At 41.1% G+C, this 24676-nt stretch overlaps 1 protein-coding gene and 1 pseudogene across 2 annotated transcripts; both read left to right on the forward strand.

Moving 5' to 3' along the window:
- Positions 1 to 62: 62 nt before the first annotated feature.
- Positions 63 to 8744, forward strand: LOC129645638 (zinc finger protein with KRAB and SCAN domains 8-like). 2 transcript variants are annotated; one of them, XM_055570939.1, is made up of 4 exons: positions 63 to 1963; positions 2601 to 2812; positions 4550 to 4688; positions 7515 to 8744. In XM_055570939.1, exon 4 carries the CDS (start codon positions 7573 to 7575, stop codon positions 8386 to 8388), a length of 816 nt encoding a protein of 271 aa, XP_055426914.1. In that variant the 5' UTR covers positions 63 to 1963; positions 2601 to 2812; positions 4550 to 4688; positions 7515 to 7572; the 3' UTR covers positions 8389 to 8744. The 2 variants fall into 2 exon arrangements, with proteins under 2 accessions (XP_055426914.1, XP_055426915.1); XM_055570940.1 differs by lacking the exon at positions 63 to 1963 and having other exon boundaries at positions 2801 to 2933.
- An 8143-nt stretch (positions 8745 to 16887) lies between these two features.
- LOC129647168 (zinc finger protein 397-like) lies at positions 16888 to 21163 on the forward strand (annotated as a pseudogene).
- Positions 21164 to 24676: the final 3513 nt, after the last annotated feature.

Below are 24676 nucleotides of genomic sequence, written 5' to 3' on the forward strand. Positions count from 1 at the left end.
TCTTCATTTTATGCACAGACCCATTTCCATTATACATCAATAACTGTGTTCAAGATGGAAGACAAAAAAATTTAATGTTAGGGTATGTGTGAAAAGTTGAAATGTGAAACTTTTCATTTGTTCAGATTTGTTTGTTGGTTAAGAAGGAAAATAGGAAACTCTAAAGATTACTGCTTATCATTGCAAAAGTGCTTGAAAATAGGCTTTTTGTGTCTCAGGTAGACCATTGGTTCCTAACTGGAGAAATTTAACAATGTCTGGAGACAGTTTTGGTTGTACTATCAACGGATGGCTGGGATACCACTGGCATCTTATGGATAGAGGCTAGAGATGTTGCTAAACATTCTGTGTGCACAAGACAGCCCCCACAAAAGAAAACATTCCCAAGTTCTATATGTTTGATAGTGCCTGAGAAACCCTGGTCTAGGTATATTTAAGGTATATAGCAAAAGAAGAGAGAGAAAATACTAGATTTTTTTTTACAATTAGAAAAATCAGCTATGCCAAGCTTTATGAGAATCTGTTTATATATTTTATAATCTGTAATATTATGAAAGCCTTAATGTTTGGAGTTCACAGCAACATACATGTATGTTTTAAGGTTGCTCTCAGCATCAAATCTGCCTTCCAAAGTGGAAGGTGTTGTAGGAGTACAAGTCTAGTTTTAGCCTTCTGTATCTTGTTTTTTCCCATAAAATGAAAGATAAAACACTGGGGCCTATCTCTTTAGCAGGGAGCCTACAAATCAAAGATTTAGCTTTGGGGACAACACGTGACCCTTAACCACCCCTTGGGCAGCCACTAGACAGGAATGACTGCTAACTTCCCAAGGAAACCCCGAGCAGACCCACATAAAGTTTTTAACATACTCTCTTAATTCTGCTTAAGAAGACACATGTAGGGGGAAATATGGCTAGTCAGAAATACAATTAAGAAATTAGTGTAAAAGACAACTTTTTAAAAACTAGTCTCTTTTTGCAACTCAATGGTACTTTTGACAGATTTTATAAGGATCAATCCCAGAGTTAGAAAAGTATGTAATAAATCAAAGAAATAATTGTGCTCTGATGTGTTTAATTAGTCTGTAGAATGCTAGGTTTGGAAGTGACTTGAAAACATTTTCCAGTCCATTATTCTGTAAGGGACGGTCCTGTGGCTTGCACCAGGTGATGCATTAAATTAATGGTACAGGTGGAAACAGAATCCAGGCTTCCGGAGGCTTTGCTTCTTTGACTAGTTATGACCCTTGTTTTATGTTCTTGATTCATACAGTGCCATAGAATGTATTCATACTTAGTGCCGCCTCTTGTAGTGTTTTTATCAGCTTGTATGTCCAAACCAGTACACTGGTGTCCTGAGTTCTTTAATGAGCGCCTGAGTAGTCCAAGGGATTTTGCATTATTGCAGCCCCTTTTTGAAGGTCTTGCTCGCTCAGGTCGGCCCGTAATCTTGGAGAAAGCACATAGGATGTGCAGCATTGGCATTCAGAACATTAACGATGAAAACCGGAGCTCCTGCCGTCCAGTGTGTCGGTTTTAGGAATCCTGTAACACTGGAGATGTCCTTTCCCAGCTGCAGTCTTTAAATTCCAATATTCAAGGGTGGTCCTACCCTGGGTAAAATCAGGAAGTAAAAAATCACCTTTGTGACGGGTGAGGCAGGGATTGCGAATCTTGGTAAAACTCGGGTTAGGTGCTCTCACAAAAAGAAGCAGGAACGAAACCTGCAGCCAGCCCCCGAACCCACGACTGGCAGTCAGGATGCAAGTGAGGCCCCGCCCCGGAAATGATGAGAGACTTCCGCCCACGAGGGATTCTCGGAGCTGGTTGCTTCTCTGGCTGCAGTAGGGTCCTTTGCTCTTGGACGGTAGTGTGGTGGGCACTGCTCAGGTGCAATCCTTTGGATTCCCTCTCCCTGGGCGGGCCGGGGTGGATCGTGGGCGTGAACCTCGAGAGGCGGGACGGTGAGCAATAACCCCAGATGCAAACTCCCAGGGAAGGGTTTTTCTTAACGATTTACTGCTGCTGGAGTACACATTTGGAACTACTCTTGGGATTAAACCCCAATCTTTCCTGAGGTCTTCAGAGTTTTATTGAATCACATTAACAACGTGTACAGCTGGTACATTTGGAATCAATGACCACGAAATCCCTCAGCTTGCCATCCCAAACAAAAGGGAGAAACAGCAAATGATTGGAAATAAGTACTAGGAGATCTGAATTTAGAAGGTTTCCTCGTCCACAACTGCCTTCTGTGTCCATATTTCCCTTAGAATGCAGAATACATCTTTATTTCAGCTTGGCTTTCCTCTTTAGCAGTAATTTTTCCGTCCACACCTGGGCAGACCCGCCTTCCATCAAGGGCGGTGCTGTTCTCTCCTGACACACCTCTTCATCTGCTCTCCCAGTAGTGCTCCCAAGGAGATTCCTGTGGCACAGGGCCGCGCATGCTAATCCCAGTCTGTGATCAGATAGCCCTTTGCAAGTTAGCCCCTTATTTGACATGGCTTTTTAACCCTCTTCCATAACCCTCAGTAATTAACAGCGTAACAGCTATGGCAGTCTGCTTTCTCTTTGAGTAAATTAATGTTTCTTTTACAGAAGTATTGCAGAAAAGGGAGGCCCTCGCGAAGAATCTTACTGAATTGCAGACTGTCCAGTTACAAGAAAGCTGCCTGTCTGAATTTTTAGAAGAGCTGCTTTTGTTGGTTCCAAGGATTCTGTTACTAGAAAACTCTGCTCTGAGCTGGCTCCTGCAGCTCCTTTGACAATGACTGAGGCCAGTTCCTGACTCTTCTGCTGAGTAATTCCAGGTCTGGGAATGGGAGCCACATTGTGGGAAGCGGGTGGTGGGAGAGGGTTGGGAAGGTGGCTAATTTGGAGGACCTCAAGAGGGAGTTGGATAAACCTAGAAGATAGAGCAGCAAAGGAGAGGTATTTATTGTTATCTTAAAACTTTTAGCCTGTTAGTGATTCATATTTTTCCCTACGTTTTAGGCATGCAAGTCTAAAGTTGGACTGTCTATGCTTCCATTTCCGCATCTGTAAATGAGGATGATAAAAGCACCTGCCTTTTACATTGCATGAACATTATGTAGTACATAAGAAGTGCTATCTAGATATTTGTTGTACTTATTTCTTCCTCTCCTTACTTTCCTGGAACTTGCCCTCTCTGCTGATTTATTTGCTTATACAGTGATTCTCTCATAATTTCACGTGTATTTTTCTAGGTCCCACGTCTTGCACACAGTAAAGAAGTGATCTATTAGTAAACGTAAACTCTGGCAACAGAAGGAGAACCACTGTCTCTCCAGATCCTAGCCAGGAATATACCATTGAAATATTAATTATAGGGACCCTTCTTCCTATAGTAATCTCCCTACTGGAGAATCATCAAGTGTTAAACTTTGACATTCTGTAGTTTTCTGAAGATCTGGATGTAAGATCTCCCTTGCATCTATCTCGCTCACCAGTGCCACACTGTTTAATTACTGAGGCTTTGTAATACATGTTTAAAATTCTTTAGAGCAACTGCTGATAGGGCCCACATAGGGTCTCATTATTAAGGTGGCTCATTATGTTGACCTCGCAAACAAAGAATAAAATCACAGTGATCCTTGAGACTGACCAAATTGCCCAAACAACATACAGATTTCTCACTGGCGCCTACTTTCTCAAAGCTATGAGACCACCAGATTCCAGACCTCTGGCTATGTGACCACAGGACTCAACTACAGGCTAAAAATTAACCATCCCTTCAGAGAATTTTTCATTGGCAGGATATAAGAGAGACCCTGTCAGAAAGGGAGGACACTGGTTCTCTTTAAGGGCCAGTCACTCTGTCATTTCCCTCTAATAAATTTCCCTCTTCTTGCCTGACTTCCCAGCTTACTCTCTTTTTCTCTGCACTTGCCTTACAACTGCCCCTTCATTGCCCTTCTTCTTCAGCTTTTCCATGCAGAGTCTTGCTTGTTTCGTTTTCTATATTAACTTTAAAATCTACTTATTAAAAAGTTCATATTTTATTGGAATAGTGTTAAATTTACAAACCAATGTAAGAGTTACTTTCTGAGACCTAAGCCTTGAAGATCCATTCACTGATTGCCCTGGGTGGCAAGTGAAAAGAGTAGAGACTAAACAGATCTAGGTTCAAATTTCATCTCTGCTGTCTTATTAGTTGCCCAACCTCAGAAAATTTATCTGTTTCTCAGATTTCTTATACATGAGAGGATGACTGTAATGTCTGCCCTGCAAGTTTGTGTCTGTGTGTGCACAGTAGCTCAGGTTTGTCCCACTCTTTGCGAGCCCATGGATTGTAGCCCACCAAGCTCCTCTGTCCATCGTATTCTCCAGGCAAGAATACAGGAGCAGGTTGCCCTTTCCTCCTCCAGAGGACCTTACCCACCCAGGGATTGAACCCAGTCTCTTGCGTCTCTTACATTGGCAGGCAGTTCTTTACCACTGTGCTACCCAGGATTAAAAGAGCTAAAAAGCCTAAAATGCTTTTTTTTCTATATAAACAGAATCGTTTCCTCTCTTGCTCCTTTCAGAGATTCCTCTCACGAACCACTGAGAGGGAAGCCTCCAGGATCCTAGAGCGGACGACTTGGTGTCTGGGGCAGAAGTCGACCTCTGGAGGCCACTGCAGGCATCAAAGGCCCCTTGGTTCGTCAAACTACGGTTTTCCGGGTGAGACTTCTTCGACTTTTTCCTGGGTGTGGAGTAAGCTCTTGGGCGAAGGGCCCCCTAGGTGGGTGGTTACTAAGCTCTCCACCTGGTTGCCTCAGACCTGCCCCTCACTCTGCCGACCCTCCTCTCTCTGCCTCTTCTTCGCACACACCTCCCTTTTTTTCTCCCTTTTCCTTTCCCTCGTCCTTTTTTTCTGTCCTTTCCCTCCGACGCCTTCTTTTCCTGTCCTTTCCCTCCTCCCTGTCCTCTGGGTCGTTGCCATACTGGCACTGGAAATTCCCCTACAGCGTTTCGGAGTCCCGGAGGATTGACATTCGCTGGAGTGCCCCTCCTCGCTTTTCTGGCAAAGCCCTATTTTGGGGTGCGAGGAAGGGGAGTCGGAGAATGGAGACCTTTTCTCTTGACCCTGTGTCCCCAGCTCTGCTTTGTTGTGATAACTTCAGTAGCTCACCGACACTCGACAGTTTTATTTGGATATTCTTGAAATATTTTCATTTGCCTCAAAGAAAAAAACTCAGTTTAGCTGAACATTCATGAAAGTTCCTTTCTTTTGATATCTACATTGCGTTTCTCTTCCGCCTCCAGCCGTTTTCTTCTGTTTAAAAGATGAGAACAAATGTTCTTTTTTCTTGATACCTTTTCTTTGACGTTAAAAATGTTTAACTGATAACAACACCAGAGAGGTACTTTATACATATTATAGCCTTAAGATAATTCAGAAAAATATTGTATATATTGTCCTTTATAGTTGCTTAAGTCAATGTCAGCAATTTGGGGCTCAGAGGAAAAAAGACAGCGCACTGAAGCAGCCACAGGAAAGGCTAATTCAGGTGTGAGCAAGCTACAGACCAAAGGGGCTTTGGGTAGGACTAGGTGTTCTCCATGTTTTGCTAAGGACAAAGCAGCTTGCACCATATGCTCCATGGTAACCACATTTCTGGACTTTGGGCAAGGGTTCATTTGTTTGTGAACTGTGCACCAAGTGAGCCTTTTTCAGTATTGCCAAAGAGCTACTTACTGTTCAGAGAAACTTGATAAAACAGCATCACTTAGAAATAAATGGCACAGTTCCTAAGCCATGTGGAATGTAGTGTCCATGTGACAATAAACTTGTGACTGGTTTGTAGGTCTTGAATCTGAATTAAGGAAGTTAGAGGCTTAAAATATACATGTTTGTGTAAAGAAACATTAGAAAGATGCAGGAAACTAATAAAATTGGCTACCTGTGGAGGTGGCAAACAGGGGGAATCAAGGTGGAAACAAGTTTTCTCTGTACTTTTTAGATCATTTTAACTTTTGAATTGTATATTACCTGTTCAAAAACATAGACAAATTTTTTAATAAAACTTTTGGAGTAGATTCTGAGATCTGGTCATTTTAGATTTACAGAAAAATTGTGAAAGTAGTACAGAGAGTTCTTATATCCCCCCACATTTAGTTTCCCTATAGTTAACATCTTACCTTATGTAATATATTTAACACAACTCTTGAGTTACTATTGCATATTATTATTATTAAAGTCCATACTTTATTCACACCTCCTTAGTTTTTACCTAATGTCCTTTCTCTATTCTAGGATCCCATCCAGCATACCATGTTACATTTAATTGTCATGTCTCCATATGTTCCTCTTGGCTGTGACACTTTCTCACACTTCCCTTGGTTCTGATGACCTTGACATTTTTGAGGCATACTTGTCAGGTTTTTTGTAGGATGCTACTCAATTGAAATTTGACTGATGTTTTTCTCATTACTATACTGAGGTTAGAGATTTGGGGGAGGAAGACCACAGAGGTGAAATGCCATTCTTATCAAGGGTTCACACTGTCAACTTATGACATTGACACATAAAACAACTTGTAAAATGGAAAAAGGCAGAGGGTGATAATTTGTGGAATTTGAGTTTGAAGCAAAAGTTTTATTAAGTTTGGAGATAGAATTGATGAAGTATTGTTGTTAGGGTATAAGAGAGAGGGAACAATACAACAAGTTATCCACACATTGGTCTAAATTACAAAGATGGAATGGACCCTTCTTTGGAGAGATGGAGGATCAATTCTGTCACAATTCCAGAGGAGACAAAACATCCCTGTTTGCTAAAATACTGTCTGCCGTAGCCTCATCAGCTGCAGCAGTAATAGTGGTAGCAGTAGACAGAGCTTATTTAATCTCCATATCTCTCTTCCAACACAAATAGTGTGGACTTGTGAGTGGTAAAACAATGATGATGTTATTGTTGTTTTCCCAAATTAATTCAATATCAGTTGAATTTCTAACTTTTTGCCTTCTCTATTCCTGTGCTCCTTCATCTGTTCTACTATCTGCAAATCTCTTCAACTCCTATCTTGTTTCCCAATTTAATTAAATGTGACACAAAGTCTTTTTAAGTAGAAACTATGTTATTTTATATACTCACTTATAGCCCAGATTTCGTGTTTGAGTTGCCTTTTTAAAGTATATATTTAAATAGTATATTAGTCAGGTGTTCATTCCAGGAGTTTTGTGGTAGTACCAAATAATTAAACATTTGATTTGACCACATTTGATCAGTGTGTCCTAGGTTTGTGGAACATGTTTGAGAGTCCTAGTTAAGTCTTTATCACATCATATTGCTTTTTTAAGTTGCTCAGACATATCTGACTCTTCCAAACCCGTGAACTGTAGCCAACCGGGCTCCTCTGTCCATGGAATTCTCCAGGCAAGAATACTGGAGTGGGTAGCCATTCCCTTCTCCAGGGCATCTTCCCACCCAGGAATCAAACCCAAGTCATATTGCTTTAGCTGCAGGGAATAAATCGCATTTGAAAGGTGTGTTTATTGTTTCAGGAATCAAGGCCAAAGGTATGAACAAGGTGTTAATTCTGAAGGGAAGATTTTTGTAAGGATGGATCCACACCAGAAGGTCCCCAGCACATATAATGGGTATACTTTACAGATTCCTGAGAATGAAAAAGCTTCCTATAACTGGTATGAGGACCAGTTAGAAAGTCATGAGGCGAGGTCTGCAGAAGAAAGACGGTATACATGCAGTGAATGTGGAAAGAAGTTTGCTCAGAGCTCAGGCCTTGTTCGACATCAGAGAATCCACACTGGAGAGAAACCCTATGAGTGTGATCACTGTGGAAAAGCCTTCAGTGTACGCTCAACTCTCACTGTGCATGAAAGAATCCACACTGGTGAGAAACCCTATACTTGTAATGAGTGTAGGAAAGCTTTCAGTGTGAGGGCACACCTGATTATACATCAGAGAATCCACAATGGAGAGAAGCCCTATGAATGTAATGAATGTGGCAAAGCATTTAGTGTGAGTTCAGACCTCATCAAACATCAGAGAATCCACTCTGGTGAGAAACCTTATGAGTGTGATGAGTGTGGGAAGGGCTTCAGTGTGAGTTCAGCCCTTATCAAACATCAGAGAATCCACACAGGAGAGAAGCCATATGAGTGTAAGGAGTGTGGAAAGGCCTTCTATGTGAACTCAGCCCTTATTAATCATCAGAGGATTCATTCTGGAGAAAAGCCCTATAAGTGTGGAGAATGCAGAAAAGCATTCAGCCAAATCTCAACGCTTATTCATCACCAGAGAATCCATACTGGAGAGAAACCATATGAGTGTGATGAGTGTGGGAAAGCATTCCGTGGGAGCTCTAATCTTACTAAACACCAGAAAATACACGCTAAAGGAAAGTGTGATCAATGACTTACATGGTGAAGACATTACAAAGGCCTTTTTTTTTTTTCAAGTCAGAAGTTGTCACCAGAAGAAGGGTATGACAAAAGTTAATGCTTTAGTTGACACTTCAATTTCTTGGAATATCAGAGAAATGAGAAGTCAGTGAAAAATGACTTCACCATTATAATGATCGACTCAGTCTCTAAAATCATACCCACTTCTGAGAATGCAGCTTTACAAATCATAAGGTAAATAATGTAGTTTGTTGTGTTTTAGTGCAACCTCAGTATTTCCAACATAATTTTTACTTTTTTTATGTGCAAACATTTTGTTGTTATTGTTGGTACCAGTTTATAGATGAAACATTAAATTTTGAAATTGGAAGTGATGTTGGTTGGTGGAGACTAACATATCCTCTTTGAATCTGGAAATACTGGAGTCTTTTTTTGGTGCTGTCTTGGCAGTGAGACAATCCCCACACCTGTCCTGATTTCACATGACCCTTGCCTGCCGCTGTTCCATGGATGAGAATAAAAAGCACTGCAGGAGCCAGCAGTTTTTTCTTGTTGGGCCTCTTGCTAATGCTATTGCAGTAAGTAATTAAAGGCTTGACTGTGTTTCATTTTTCCTTGTGTTATAATGCAACACATTCTCACTGCTCTAGGATCCAGGCCAAAAGAGAGTATTTCTGCCTTGAATATGCTACACTTTTTGGCAAAAGAAAAACAGGTAGGACCACATGATGACTTTTAAACATCTACTCAAGAGGAGCATATATCATTCCCCTTAGGTTTTGTTAGGCAAAGCAAGTCAGCTAATCAAGCTTTTTTCCCCATCCATATGGTCAAAAAAAAGTAAAGCTTATATAGAGGACAGTGAATAACTAAGGAAAGTAATATAATCTATCATTGAAATAGTGTATCCACCATATTGGCCAATGTTTATGCAATGTTTTCTGTGCCCGGGCTTTCTCTGAGTGCCTTATATGTGTATTTTTCTCAATAAAAAAATGATATGACATACTACTATACAGTAAGTCCCCTACACATGAACCTTCACGTTGTGAACTTTCAAAGATTCGAACATGCATGCACATGTCCAGTTGATAGCTTACAGTGAATGGTGTTGGATTCGTGATCTCTGAAGAAGAAAATTTAGCTTCAGGATCAGGGACCAGGTTTGACCACTCAGGGCTTTTGTGTGGCAGAAGTTTTATTACAGAGAAAAAGGACAGAGACAGCTTCTGACATAGACATCAGAAGCGGGCAGAGAGTGCCCCCTCACTAGTCTTAGCAAGGGAGGTATATACTTTTTCAGTTGTTATTACAGTAAATCAAAAGAATGTCTCCAAAATTGTAAAGGTCATTCCCACAACTTACATTTTAAGATGACAGGATTAGAACTAACAATAGAAAGGTCTTACTAGACCCACTCCCACAATTTACATTTTAAGATTACAGTATTAGTCAGAAGGTTCTCAAGAAGGAGAAACATGACTCCTCAAGAACTCCAGACCCCTTTCTCCTCCTCCCCCTCCTCCTCCTCCTCTTCCTCCTCCTCCTCCTCCTCCTCTGGGAGCCTGGGCTTCTTACCAACCTACCTAAGCATTGACTTTCTCCCAGTCATGTAAGTTAGTTCACCTGTCTGATGTACATTGTCATGTATGTGCATCCTCTACAAGTGGTTATGCTTTTATGTACTTTACTGTATAGAGTACAGTAATATAGTATCTTTATTTCAAGCCCAAAATGTCCAGAAGCAAGCATAAAAGCAGCAGTGATGTAACTGTTGCTGTACTGTACTTTTCAAGATACTGTACTATAATATTAAAATGTTCTATTTTTTGTGTTTGTTTTTTATGTATTATTTGTGTGGAAGGTATTATAAACCTATTACACTACAGTATTATATAGCCGACTGTTAGTCGGATACCTAGGCTAACTTTGTTGGACTTAAGAACAAACTGGACTTGTAAACACACTCTTAGAATGGAACTCATTTGTATGTAGGGGACTTAACTATACTCCCATTTTACAGCTAAAGAAATTGAGAAACAGACATATTAAGTAATTTGTCCAAGGTCATGCAGCTAGAAATGCGAGCAGGGAACTGAAACCAGAAGTTTCTCTTAACCGCTGTGCTACAACCTTAATCTGAAGGTTGTTTACATACTACAGTGGGCCTTAAAAGGTTGGGAACATCCCCTGGAGAAGCAAATGGCAACCCACTCCAGTATTCTTTCCTGGAGAATTGCATGGACAGCAAAACCTGGCAGGCTGCAGTTCATGGGGTTGCTAGGAGTCAGACACGACTGAGCGACTTCACTTTCACTTTTCACTTTCATGCACTGGAGAAGGAAATGGCAACCCACTCCACTGTTCTTGCCTGGAGAATCCCAGGGACGGGGGAGCCTGGTGGGCTGCCGTCCATGGGGTCGCACAGAGTTGGACACGACTGAAGCGACTTAGCAGCAGCAGCAGCAGCAGGCTAATCCACCTGGCTGGGTCTCAGTTTTACATCCTTAAAAATAAGGAGAGAGGCCAGGTATTCTCTGATATCCCCTACAGCTTTGAGATTTTTATAATCTCTCCAAATAGATTATAAAATGCTTTGTTATGTGATGACTTCTTTTTTAATCTACTACTTTATGTATTGTTATGTTCATAAGAGCTCTTGAATAAATGAGTCTCTGCACCAGTTCCTCATTTCTGCTTTACATTAGTGATAATACTAATAATGAGTAGTTTGCATTTATCTAATCTGTTGCAAGTACTTTTTCAGGCTCCTTAGGTTAAATTATGGAGAAGGCAATGGCACCCCACTCTAGTACTCTTGGCTGGAAAATCCCATGGATGGAAGAGCCTGGTAGGCTGCAGTCCATGGGGTCGCAGAGTCGGATACGACTGAGCGACTTCACTTTCACTTTTCACTTTCATGCATTGGAGAAGGAAATGGCAACCCACTCCAGTGTTCTTGCCTTGAGAATCCCAGGGACGGGGGAGCCTGGTGGGCTGCCATCTATGGGGTCGCACAGAGTCGGACACGACTGAAGTGACTTAGCAGCAGGTTAAATTATTTCATTTAAAAGATTAGATGCTATATTTAGAGTAAAAGCAAAGCTGAAAAAAAGAAAATTGCTCTAAACATCCCTTTTGAGATCTTAGAGCACAGTAAAATAAACCCAAGAAACAGAAGAAAATACTGAAAAGCTGCAATTAAAGAATAGCAAGTGTATTTTCTTACTTAGAACTTAAGCACAGAAAGAGTTTTGTTTTTTGTAACTTCTCTCTGTAGGCTACTCTCATATATGTTACATTTGACACTTTTTCTGCCTCTGGGAAAAGGTGCTAATATCATGATCAACCTGTTCTTTCAGATGGTAACTCCTGGCCTTAAACAAGGAGTCTGTTTCAAAGCAGAATTTTCCAGAAGTCTAACACAGAAGGAGATGTTCAGAAGATCAAATGGGAGCATCATCAGGGGCTCCACATTGGACAAGTTCATAAACTTCTGAATAATTTACCCAAGTGAGGGAGGAGCCCCTTTGTGGACACACAATTTACTTTGCCTCAAACCAGGGAGAATAGTACTCAGATAAAAAGGCCTAAGAACACCTGGGAGAATTTACCCTGAATTTCAGTCCCTTGTGGCTCAGCTGGTAAAGAATCTGCCCACAATGCGGGAAACAGGTTCAATCCCTGGGTTGGGACAGTCCCCTGGAGAAGGGAAAGGCTACTGACTCCAGTATTCTGGCCTGGAGAATTCCACAGACTGTATAGTCAAAGAGTCAGACATGACTGAGCGACTTTAGCTTCACTCAGTCTTGTCAATGCTCCGGGTGTGGGAAATTCTCCGTTCAGCTTGTGTAGAGTTTCCAACTTCAACTGTAATAAAAGTAGCAGCCACTCATTGTAAAGGGAGTGGAAATCAGTCATTCAAAAATACCCCCTCCCTAATAAAATGAACCCTGGCACCCCAGCAGCCCTGACCAAGCACCAGCATGTCCAAAGTTAAAAAAAGCCTTATAGATCCTCAACTTGGAATGACCTTTGTGTAATCCAAGTTTCATGAAACAACAGAGAAGCCATCCTGAGAAGAGTTTCATGAGAATAAAGAATGTGGCAAAATCTTCAGACACTGGAATGATATTGTCAGACAAGAGAAACTTTAGGGATATCTTCAGTGTCAGAAGCCTTCTGTATGAGCTGCTGCTGCTGCTGCTGCTGCTAAGGCACTTCAGTCGTGTCCAACTCTGTGTGACCCCATAGACGGCAGCCCACCAGGCTCCCCCGTCCCTGGGATTCTCCAGGCAAGAATACTGGAGTGGGTTGCCATTTCCTTCTCCAATGCATGAAAGTGAAAAGTGAAAGTGAAGTCACTCAGTCGTATCCGACTCTTAGCGACCCCATGGACTGCAGCCTCCCAGGCTCCTCCGTCCATGGGATTTTCCAGGCAAGAGTACTGGAGTGGGGTGCCATTGCCTTCTCCGTGTATGAGCTTATACCTCATTAAACGTAAGCAAATTCATTTTGGACAGGAGCCTTATTTGTGTCATGAGTGTGGCAAAGCCTTTCAAGTTCTGTGATAGCCTTGCTAAACATCAGAGAATCCACACTGAAGAGAAAACTTAGCAGTGTAAAGACTATATGGATTCATTGTGTTTTAAGTCTGGTCACTCACCAAAGAACCCACAGTGGAGAACACCATTATGAATATAGTGAGTGGGGGAATGCCTTCATTTGGAAGCCAGAATTTATTACCAGAAAACCCATAAATATTAAAATGTGAGAAGACCTTCACTTAAAAACTTTATCTTATACACTGGAAAATCCATACTGGAACAAAACCCTATGTATATCATATATACATTATTTTGTATGGATATGTATATAACTGAATCATTGTGCTGTACACCTGAAACTAAATATGGCTTTGTAAATCAACTATAATAAAATAGATTTTTTTTTTAAATGGAGGACTTAGCTTGTGGTCAATGGTTAGGATTCCACCCTTCCAACACAGTGGGCATGAGTTTGATCCCTGGTCCAGTAACTAAGATCCCACATGCCATGCAGTACAGCCAAAAGGAAAAAGAAAAGAAAAGATACTGGCATCTGAAATATATAAAGAACTCCTAAAACTGAACAATAAGAATATAATTCAGTTTTTTAAATGGGCAAAAGATCTGAACAGACACTTTACCAGAGAAGATACACAAATGGCAAATAATCATGAATAGATGCTCCAAATCATATGTCATTAGGAAATTGCAGGTTAGGATACCACCACATACCTATTAGAATAGCTAAAGTGCTGCTGCTGCTGCTAAGTCACTTCAGTTGTGTCTGACTCTGTGTGACCCCATAGATGGCAGCCCGCCAGGCTCCCCCGTCCCTGGGATTCTCCAGGCAAGAACACTGGAGTGGGTTGCCATTTCCTTCTCCAGTGCATGAAAAGTGAAAGTGAAGTCGCTCAGTCGTGTCCAACTCTTTGCGACCCCATGGACTGCAGCCTACCAGGCTCCTCCATCCATGGGATTTTCCAGGCAAGAGTACTGGAGTGGGGTGCCATGGCCTTCTCCGAGCTGAAGTGCTGAACAGTGACAACTCCAAATGCTGATGAGGATGTGGAGCAACAAATACTCATACATTCCTGGTGGGAATCCAAAATGGTAGTCACTTCAGCAAACAGTTCAGCAGTGTCTTACAAAAGTAAACATACTCTTTTACTCAGCAGTTTTCACTCCTTGGTATTTACCCCAATGAACAAAAAACATGTCCACAAAAGAACCTGCACAAGGGTGTTCTTAGAAGCTTTATTCATAATTGTTAAAACGTGGAAGCAAGCAAGGTTTCCTTTAGTAGTTTCATGAATTAACAAACTGGTACGTCTAGATAATAGAATATTCATCAGTAAAAAGAAAGAAACTATCATGCCATGAAAGTCCATGGTGGGAGACTTCCTTCCCTGGTCGTTCAGTGGTAAAGACTCTGTGTTCCCAGTGCAAGGATCCTGAGTTTGATCCCTGGTCAGGGAACTAAAATCCCACATATTGCATGGTGTGGCCAGAAAAAAGAAAACTCATGGAAAAATGTTATATACATTTTGCTAAAGGAAGGGACCAGTCTGAAAAGGCTACAAGCTGATTCCTACTATTAATACATGACATTGTAGAATAGGCAAAAGTATGGAGACAGTGAAGATCAGGGGCTGTTGGGGTTGGGGAGTGTGGGAAAGATGAATGTGTGGAGCATAGGGAAATTTTAGGACAATGAAACTGTTTAGTATGATACTTGTAACTGTTGATGCATGTTGTATATTTTCCAAAACCCATAGAATGGACTACACAGTTTATATTAAACTTAATATTAACTATGGACTTGAGTTAATAATACTTTATCAATATTGGCTCACTAACTGTAACAAAGATACCTCACTAATGCAAGATGTTAATAATAGGGTTTGTATGTAGCCAGGAAAGGGGTTTGGAGGGGACATATGGGAAGCTTTTTCTATAAACCTAAAAGTACTCTTTAAAAACTATAACGTTTTTTAAAGCTAATTTTCAGCAAAAAGACATAACTGGGAATAAAAAGGGAAGTGGGAGCCAGTATCTGGTGTTCATATAACAGCTCATACCCAGAATGTAAAAAGAACTTTTCACTCATCAATAATAAATACACTACAAAAAGGGCTCGTAGCTAACTCGCAGCAACGTTGTGGGTGATTTAACCTTTATGGATCGGCTAGGATTTCTTCAGGAGGCAGCGGGAGACAGAAGGGAGTAAAAATTCAAACTGCCAGAGTCAAGTGCTGCCCCCACCTTGGCCAAACCAGGAGAAGGTAGCAAAACTCGCAATCAAGAAGATCACAGAGAGGACCACGCCTCCGTATTCCTAGGCGGGCACCGGAAGCGGCCTCGTGGTCCTGGGCGCCTTTTGCTCTGTGGTTCTGGTTCCTGGTTGGTCCTGCGAGATGGTGATTACAGTTTTCTCTCTTTTTTTTTTTTTTTTAATTTTTTTATTTTGTATTGGGGTTAACAAACAATGTTCTTTTTTTTTTTATTATTTTTTATTTTTAAACTTTACATAATTGTATTAGTTTTGCCAAATATCAAAATGAATCCACCACAGGTATACATGTGTTCCCCATCCTGAACCCTCCTCCCTCCTCCCTCCCCATACCATCCCTCTGGGTCGTCCCAGTGCACCAGCCCCAAGCATCCGGTATAGTGCATCGAACCTGGACTGGCAACTACAGTTTTCTCTTAACTACTTGCCAGGGCTAGTCTCTGGGGAGCGCCAGCCATCCCCAGAGCTGCGGGTGAGCGGTCGTACTTCTCCCCAGCCAAGCTGAAGAATTTCCAATCTCTGTTGTCCCGAGGGGCAGAAGTGGGACGGGGAGGGCTCTTTGCAGCGTGGGTGTCCTCTTCTCCACCCAACAAGTGCACACGGTGCTTGGTAATGAGCTTCAGTGACGATTTGTCTCTATCGTTAGATATGGATTTGTAGCTGGTTTTTTTGTTTGTTTTTTTTTTTAACTTTATAGTGTAGCACAAACGACTCAGATTTTGCTTGCTAATTCTCATTATGTCATACACTATGGATGCTGGGGGTGTCTCATCCGACGGCGAGGTGCTTATTGCTTTACTCCCTGAACGAAGACTATAACCAGTTTATGGAACTTGTGTTTTACTCCTCTGTATAAGTAACTTGATTCCTCTAAAGATGATAAAGGTTTTACCGGAAAAATAACTTTGGCTCTGCTCATGTGCTTTGACTCTACAGGAGTGTCCCAAAATCCATCCCTTCCTGCTGAAGCAGTTCTAGGAAGGGATGGTAGGTTATGAATATTCATGGAAGAAAGCCTTGGCAAATGGACTATGGTGATCCCACAGCCTCTGGCTCATGTGCTTTTCTTCCTGTAATGTAGTTTTTATAAACTAAAAAGTCTTTAAATTCTAAGAATGTGGCCTTATTTCCCATAATAGAAGTTCTGATACTAATATTTATGTCGCATTTTGTATATCAGCAGCAAAGTGCACTTTCTCAATAATTATCTGTTTTTGTGGGTCTCAGGAATACTGTCTTACAATATTTCACTACTCAGGAATATCACCTTGGCGGTGAGTCTGCATTACTAATAACATAGGTTCTTGACTGCTCTGGTTATTTTGCTGTTTTAATAGTGGGTTCTTCTCCCACAGGAGTTCTCTGATTCTAAGGTTCTTCCTGATTCCTGGGATGTAAGCCAAGTGAATCCTATCCTGAGCCGTTGCAGTCTCAGATGTCTACCAAGTTGAGAGAAGATCCAGTCTTGACTCCTGTGGTCCACACTCCAGAGGAACAGGAGGGTCTGAGAATAGTGAAGGTAGAGGAAGAGGAGAACCATACTTGGGAGCAGAAGCCTAGACAACTAGGGAATGTGCACACTTATGAGGAGCTTCTCTGTCAGCGCTTCAGACAGTTCTGCTATCAAGAGGCCCCTGGACCTCGAGAGGCACTGAGACGGCTCCAGGAACTCTGACAAAAGTGGCTGCAGCCTGAGAGGCACAGCAAGGAGCAGATCCTGGAGCGGCTGGTATTGGAGCAGCTCCTGAGCATCCTGCCAGAGGTGGTTCAGGCCAGGGTATGGGAGTATCATCCAAGGAGTAGAGAGGAAGTGGTGACTGTGCTGGAAAATCTGGAGACAGAACTTGAAGGCAAAGGACAACAGGTGGGAAAAGGGTAATCCATTGTTCATTTGTGAGCTCACCAGGGGTCTACCAGCAAAGACAGGGGCCATGAGTAAGCAAGAGGAGAGGGACTTATGACCATTATTTTCTGGGCTGAAGCATTATCTTTCTGTTTTCCCTTTAAAACCCTGCTGATTAAGACACTGGTTTCTTTATTCTACTTTCTATACCTGTATGAAATTGTATTTCTAATCAAACTCTGAGGTTTAGTTAGCTATTGCCATCTTTCTAGTCCTTTCATAAAACCAGCTCTACTGGTATGTCCTTAGGTCCAAGCCAGTGCATGTTACAAACAAGAAGCACTCTGGAAGGAAGTGAGACCTGCAAGCCTTACAAATCAGTCACTGATCATCCAGCTAAAGTGTGATCCTTGGGAGCACTTTCCTCTGCAAGAGAATGGTAAGCTTTACAGCATGAATCTTTGTGATCTTTTAGAAGCACTGAGCATAGTATCATCTGCTAAAAGTAGTATTTCTGGGGGAAAAAAAGTGGTATCTAGAAATAGCAGAATAAATTTAACACCAAAAGGTTATTTACAAAGTGAGCATATCTAGAGTTGATTTCACTTTGAATTGGGCTATGTGGTATTTTTTAACTGGGCTGTTATAGTGGTTTACAATTCTGTGAATCCAAATCATTATAGAACTGCCTTATGATCCAGCAATCCCACTGCTGGGCATACACACTGAGGAAACCAGAAGGGAAAGAGACACGTATACCCCAATGTTCATCGCAGCACTGTTTATAATAGCCAGGACATGGAAGCAACCTAGATGTCCATCAGCAGATGAATGGATAAGAAAGCTATGGTACATATACACAATGGAGTATTACTCAGCCATTAAAAAGAATACATTTGAATCAGTTCTAATGAGGTGGATGAAACTGGAGCCTATTATACAGAGTGAAGTAAGCCAGAAAGAAAAACACCAATATAGTATACTAACACATATATATGGAATTTAGAAAGATGGTAACAATAACCCTGTGTACGAGACAGCAAAAGAGACACTGATGAATAGAACAGTCTTATGGACTCTGTGGGAGAGGGAGAGGGTGGGAAGATTTGGGAGAATGGCATTGAAACATGTAAAATATCATGTATGAAACGAGTTGCCAGTCCAGGTTGGATGCACGATACTGGATGCTTGGGGCTGGTGCACTGGGACGACCCAGAGGGATGGTATGGGGAGGGAGGAGGGAGGAGGGTTCAGGATGGGGAACACATGTATACCTGTGGTGGATTCATTTTGATATTTGGCAAAACTAATACAATTTTGTAAAGTTTAAAAATAAAATAAAATTTAAAAAAAAAAAAAGAAAGAAATACTGATGCCCAGATCTACCATAGATTTACCACAGTGGGCCCTAGTATTATATGTTTTAATTAACTATTATAGAACAATAATGGTAGTTTATATTTTAAAAAGTCAAGTATTGTAGAAAGATATAAAATGAAAATAAAAGTTCCATTCCTAAGAATTAACAACTGTGGGCCTTTCATATACAATCCAGCCAATCCAGAGCCCAGTCCCCTAACTATCTCCTTTATCAAGCTTTCATACACCAGTCTTATCAGTAGAGTTATTTTATTCTTTTTAATGTTTAGTTTTCTGTTGCATACATGTATTGTAATTAATTTAATTGTCTCCTACTGATGTACATTTAGACTTTTTCCAGTATTTTTGTTATTTTAAACAATGATCAGTGGATGTCTTTATGTAAAAATCTTTTGGCCATTGTGTGAAAATATTGAAGGAAAAATATTTCTATAAATGCAGTAAGAAATTAACAGTCACTAGATTAAAATAGGCTATTTATTACATAGGCAACAAGGTTATAGTGATTACACAAGGTGATGGAGAAGGAATTGTGATTTGGGCTTTCTACTTGTATGCCTTTTACACTGTTGAAATTTTTACCTTGAGTATCTATTCTTTTTGTAATAAAAATAAAGAGCACAGTCTTTAGATTCAGATTAACTCCAGGCCAGGCTAGTCATGTGATCACAGACCAGTTATTTAATTTCTGTGTTTCAGTTTCTGTTTCTATTACCTAGCTTACTGTGTTGCTGTGAGCATCACCACAAACTGACTGATCACTTGGTGTTTTAGCTGTCTATTTCCATGGAACAAACCACTCCAGAACTTAGTGGCTAAAAGGAATGACCATTATGTTATCTCTTACAAGTCTGTGGATTGATTGGGATTAAGAGGGTGGTTCTGCTGCTGTATGTGATATCAAATGAAGCTGTAGGTATTGAGGACTTGCCTGGATTGTGATGCTCGAGATACTTCACTCACATCTCATAGCTTATCAGGAGATAGCTAGAAAACTGGGCTTAGCAAGATTATGAGATGGATGGGCCTCAGGTTATCTCATTCTCTCAGTCTCCATGTATCTCTTTAGTGGAGTAACTAGACTTCTTAACATGGTAACTCAGGGATCTCAAAAGCATCTTTTAGAATCTTAGTCCTTGAACTGATATATCATCACTTTCACCATATTCTGTTGAATAAAGCAAGTCACAGGGCAGTCTAGATCCTATGTGGGAAGGGGTTGGACTACACAAGGGATGAATACAAGAGGGTATGTTCATTAGGGGCCCTTTGAAGACTCTTGGGAAATTTACATTTCATTCCTGCCATTCTGAGTTTTTAGATCTGGACTGAGGCCCAAAAGCCTTTTATTTATTTATTTTTATTCTCTAAGACTCATAAGTACAGTAACTGTCAAACCCTTAGGATGATAGTTCTTGATTATTTAGCACAATCCTTGATGTTAATAAGCATTTAGTAATGTTATCAATTATTATTACTAACCTTACTTCCAAACCCTTATGTGGGATATGCAACTCTTAAATAATCGACTTGCTCTTTCAGCCGATAAGGCCAGGAATACAACTGGTGAATTTGCCCCAAAGCAGATTTCTGCAGAAAGGAATTCACTGGATGCTTTCCAGGATCCAAAGTGTGGAGAAACTTTTCAATATGGGGGTAAATCAGAACACCAAAAGGTCAACCCCACAAGAGTAAAACGACACGAGTGTAAGGAATGTGGCAAGGCCTTTTCTCAGAGCTCAGGGCTTGTTCAACACTGGAGAATTCACACTGGAGAGAAACCTTATAAATGCAATCAATGTGGAAAAGCCATCAGTTATAAATCAGCCCTTCTTTCACATTAGGAAATTCATAATAAAATAAAATGCTATCAGTGTAATGAATGTGGGAAAGCCTTTAGTCAAAACACAAGTCTGGTTCTTCATCAGAGGATCCATACTGGAAAGAGACCTTATGGGTGTAAAGAGTGCGGAAAATGCTTTAGTCAAAGTTCACACCTTATTGGACATCTGAGGATCAACACTGGAGAGAAACCCTTCAAATGTAATGAGTGTGAGAGGGCCTTCACTCAGACGTCAGGACTCATGGAACATCAGAGAAGTCACACTGGAGAAAAACCCTACATGTGTAAGGAATGTGGGAAAGCTATCCGAGGGAGCACCAGTCTTACTCAGCACCAGAGGATCCACACTGGGGAGAAGCCCTACCAGTGTGAGGAGTGTGGCTGAGCCTTCATTCAGAGGTCAAACCTTGTTTGTCATCAGAGGATCCACAGAGGGCAGAAGTCTGTGTCTATATCCTAAGCATAAGAAAGCCTTCAGTCAGGCCTTACTGAACACTTTAGAAAGCTATGCTGAATACAGACCTAATCATTTTGTAATAAATTGAAGAAACTGGGGATGTGGTGTCTTCATTATCATTGTTATTCTAGGTAGTCAAACTAGAAGACATTTTGGTATCATCCATCAGATTGAAAGAAGCTGGTAGCTTGCCACTGGAGCAGACCACATTTTGGGCTGAGTCTTTTATGGATGCTGCTATTTCTTTCTCCCATTCTTCTGATCCTTCTCCTTTGTGGTCCTTCAGCACTTTTGTTCCTTGAAGTCACTATCATCACATACCCTGAATATCCTGATGACACAGTGGCTCTCATATTTTGCACAGAGGACCACTGAGACTGTTAAGTGTGTATACAGTGCAAAGGAGAACTTTAGCAGGATGAGTGAGGAAAGTGACATTGTTTTTAAAGTTACCTAAATGAGGGGTAAGCTAGGTACTTATTTAACTAGGTAAGTTAAGTTTAAAAGCAACTACTCAATGACATAGCTTGCTGTTTTGTTTGCCTCCTCTTCACCCTATTGGTGAGAGAGGAAGTCCCACCCTAAGACTCTGGGGATGGCCAAACACCTGACTCTGAACAGATGGGATTGACAAGAGTTTTTTAGTCATGTGTACTCACAGCCTAGGGGAGGAGGGCCACTTGGGAGCAGAATAAACAAACAGGAGCTTTGCGATACAGGCTTCATAGTAATAAGATGAGGTGATGCCTGGTTTCCTTGGAAGGATGTGGTTGGCTTGTTTGAATAATTTCACTGGGGGTGGGGGGCAAGGTGGTGAAACCCAGTAGGTTGAGGACCAAGTAGAGTGTAGCTAGTCCAGCTGATGGGGAACTAGCCAAGTGGGGTTACTTCCTGCTGGGTGGGAGGCATATACAGCAAGAGTGGAGGAATTGATGGTTAGGCTTTTGGTCCCTTTGATGCTCAGAGGGCTACGTGGCTCAGTGGGAAAGAATCCACCTGACAATGCAGGAAATGCAGGTTTGATCTTTGTGTTGAAAGATCTCCTGGAGGAGGAAATGGCAACCCACTCCAGTATACTTGCCTGGAAAATCCATGGACAGAGGAGCCTGGTGGGCTACAGTCCGTGGGTCACAAAGATTTGGACACGACCGAGTACACATGCATGAGGCTCAAAGATGTCAAGGCAGCATATGAAATTTTAGGCCTTGCTGCTCCCTTTGTCAACTTAGAAAAAAGGCATAGTGTTTAGGAAAGAGTTAAAATGTGTATCTGTGCCCTCAAATTCTACTCTTTATTGATATGTCCTCTTTTTTCTCCCTTTCTTTCTTTCTGAATCCCAGTGATACCCACTCCTCCAGTTACCTCTAGGAAAAAATCTCAGAAATACCTTTGAGCATCCAGCATGACAGTTGGACTTGATTCTATGTTGGTAGTAGGATTGAAGAGACATCAGGGAGTATCTTTACTGCTTTTCCTACATCTTTCTGACTTTATGCTAAAAACCAGTAGTTATCTCAAGCTCAGCTCCATCACTGTCCTTCACACATAATCATCTGGATGTTTATGTCCTCACTATGCTTTGGTTTATCTTTGCAACCTTTGGAACAGGCAGTCTAAAAAACATTCGTATTGTCTTCTTTGAATGAAATATACTTTCCACTGTTGTGAGGACTTGAGAAACTGGAAAGTTTATAAGGTAGAAAGTGTATAAACGTGAGATATTTACTATATTCATATTTTTATGAGGATGGTATAAGTAAATAGCCACCCAAGAAAAACTCTGGAGGTGCTAGTTGTTCATTCTTACTACCATCATACCACTTCTATTTTATTCTGCCTTGTTTCGCGGCTCAAGTAGGAAATAACCTGAGAGCTATGAAATTTTTCATAAGCTGAAATGGCATAAAGCAGAGGGAGTTACCTTAGGACACATCTTGCTAACAAATGGACAGAATCGAGGTAAGGCACAGACACAGTTCAAAGCTATAGTGGCTTAATGCTGAGATGCTGAGTATAGTTCCCAGAGAAGGAGCCAGTGACATCACTCTTGCTGCTTGAGGTGCATGATGCCTTTCTACAAGGATGGGCAGCAACACAAATGCTCAACATTGTTTTCACTTTTCACCTTTTTTTGGTAAAATCCTCTTCAGCTTTATTTAGCAAAAGCAGATACTAATGTAGGTCTTTATTTGTAAAGGCAAAGTGGCATAATGCAGATTTTCAAAAGGCAGGGGATACTTGTATTTCTTGATTTAGTTTAAATACGAATACTAAAAACGTACTTTAAATGTCAGTAATTTGACCTTTGTGGCCTTCCTAACCTTAGAGTTAGGGACATGTTTACAAAAGATGTGTTATATTTATAACACATCTCTCCACAGTGACTTGGCTAGTACACATTTCTGAAGATACTGTGTTTAAAGAATGGTTATTGCCTACAAATGTGTCATGCATTTTAAGCATATATACAAGAAAAAAAATTATAATACAAAACAAAAAGGACAGATAAAGACAAATCAAAAACAATTCTGCCTGGGAGAATTAGGAAAGTATATAAAGGTGGACATTTGTTGGACATTAAGGATTAGTAGGATTTTGGTATTTTAGTCAATATTCTCAGAAAAAAAAAAAATATATATATATATATAGACTCAGACAATAACAATTGTCTGAGTCAATTCTTAAATATTTTTTTTTCTTTCTTTTTTAAGAATTGACTCAGACAATTGTTCAGTTCAGTTCAGTTGCTCAGGTGTGTCTGACTCTTTGCGACCCCATGAACCACAGCACGCCGTGCCTCACTGTCCATCACCAACTCCCAGAATCTATCCAAACCCATGTCCATTGAGTCAGTGATGCCAGCCAACCATCTCATCCTCTGTCATCCCCTTCTCTTCCTGCCCTCAATCTTTCCCAGCATCAGGGTCTTTTCAAATGAGTCAGCTCTTCCCATTATATGGCCAAAATATTGTAGTTTCAGCTTCAACATCAGTCTTTCTGATGAACACCCAGGACTGATCTCCTTTAGGATGGACTGGTTGGATCTCCTTGCAGTCCAAGGGACTCTCAAGGGATTCTCCAATACCACAGTTCAAAAGCATCAGTTCTTCGGCACTCAGCTTGCTTTATAGTCCAACTCTAACATTCATACATGACTACTGGAAAAACCATAGCCTTGACTAGACAGACCTTTATTGGCAAAGTAATGTCTCTGCTTTGGCTCAGACTGTTAAGCGTCTGTCTACAATGTGGGAGACCCAGGTCCGATCCCTGGGTTGGGAAGATCCCCTGGAGAAGGAAATGGCAATCCACTCCAGTACTATTGCCTGGAAAATCCCCATGGACAGAGGAGCCTGGTAGTCTACAGTCCATGGGGTCGCAAAGAGTCAGACACAACTGAGCGACCACTTTTCTAGGTTGGTTATAACTTTCCTTCCAAGGAGTAAGTGTCTTTTAGTTTCATGGCTGCAATCACCATCTGCAGTGATTCTGGAGCCCCAAAAAATAAAGTCAACCATTGTTTCCCCATCTATTTCCCATGAAGTGATGGGACCGGATGCCATGATCTTAGTTTTCTGAATGTTGAGCTTTAAGCCAACTATTTCACTCTCCTCTTTCACTTTCATCAAGAGGCTCTTTAGTTCCTCTTCACTTTCTGCCATAAGGGTGGTGTCATCTGCATATATGAGGTTATTGATATTTCTCCTGGCAATCTTGATTCCAGCTTGTGCTTCTTCCAGCCCAGCATTTCTCATAATGTACTCTGCATAGAAGTTAAATAAGCAGGGTGACAATATACAGCCTTGACGTACTCCTTTTCCTATTTGGAACCAGTCTGTTGTTCTATATCCAGATCTAACTGTTGCTTCCTGACCTGCATACAGGTTTCTCAAGAGGCAGGTCAGGTGGTCTGGTATTCCCATCTCTTTCAGAATTTTCCA

The sequence above is a fragment of the Bubalus kerabau genome, chromosome 3 (genome assembly GCF_029407905.1).
Source record: "Bubalus kerabau isolate K-KA32 ecotype Philippines breed swamp buffalo chromosome 3, PCC_UOA_SB_1v2, whole genome shotgun sequence".
NCBI lineage: Eukaryota > Metazoa > Chordata > Mammalia > Artiodactyla > Bovidae > Bubalus > Bubalus kerabau.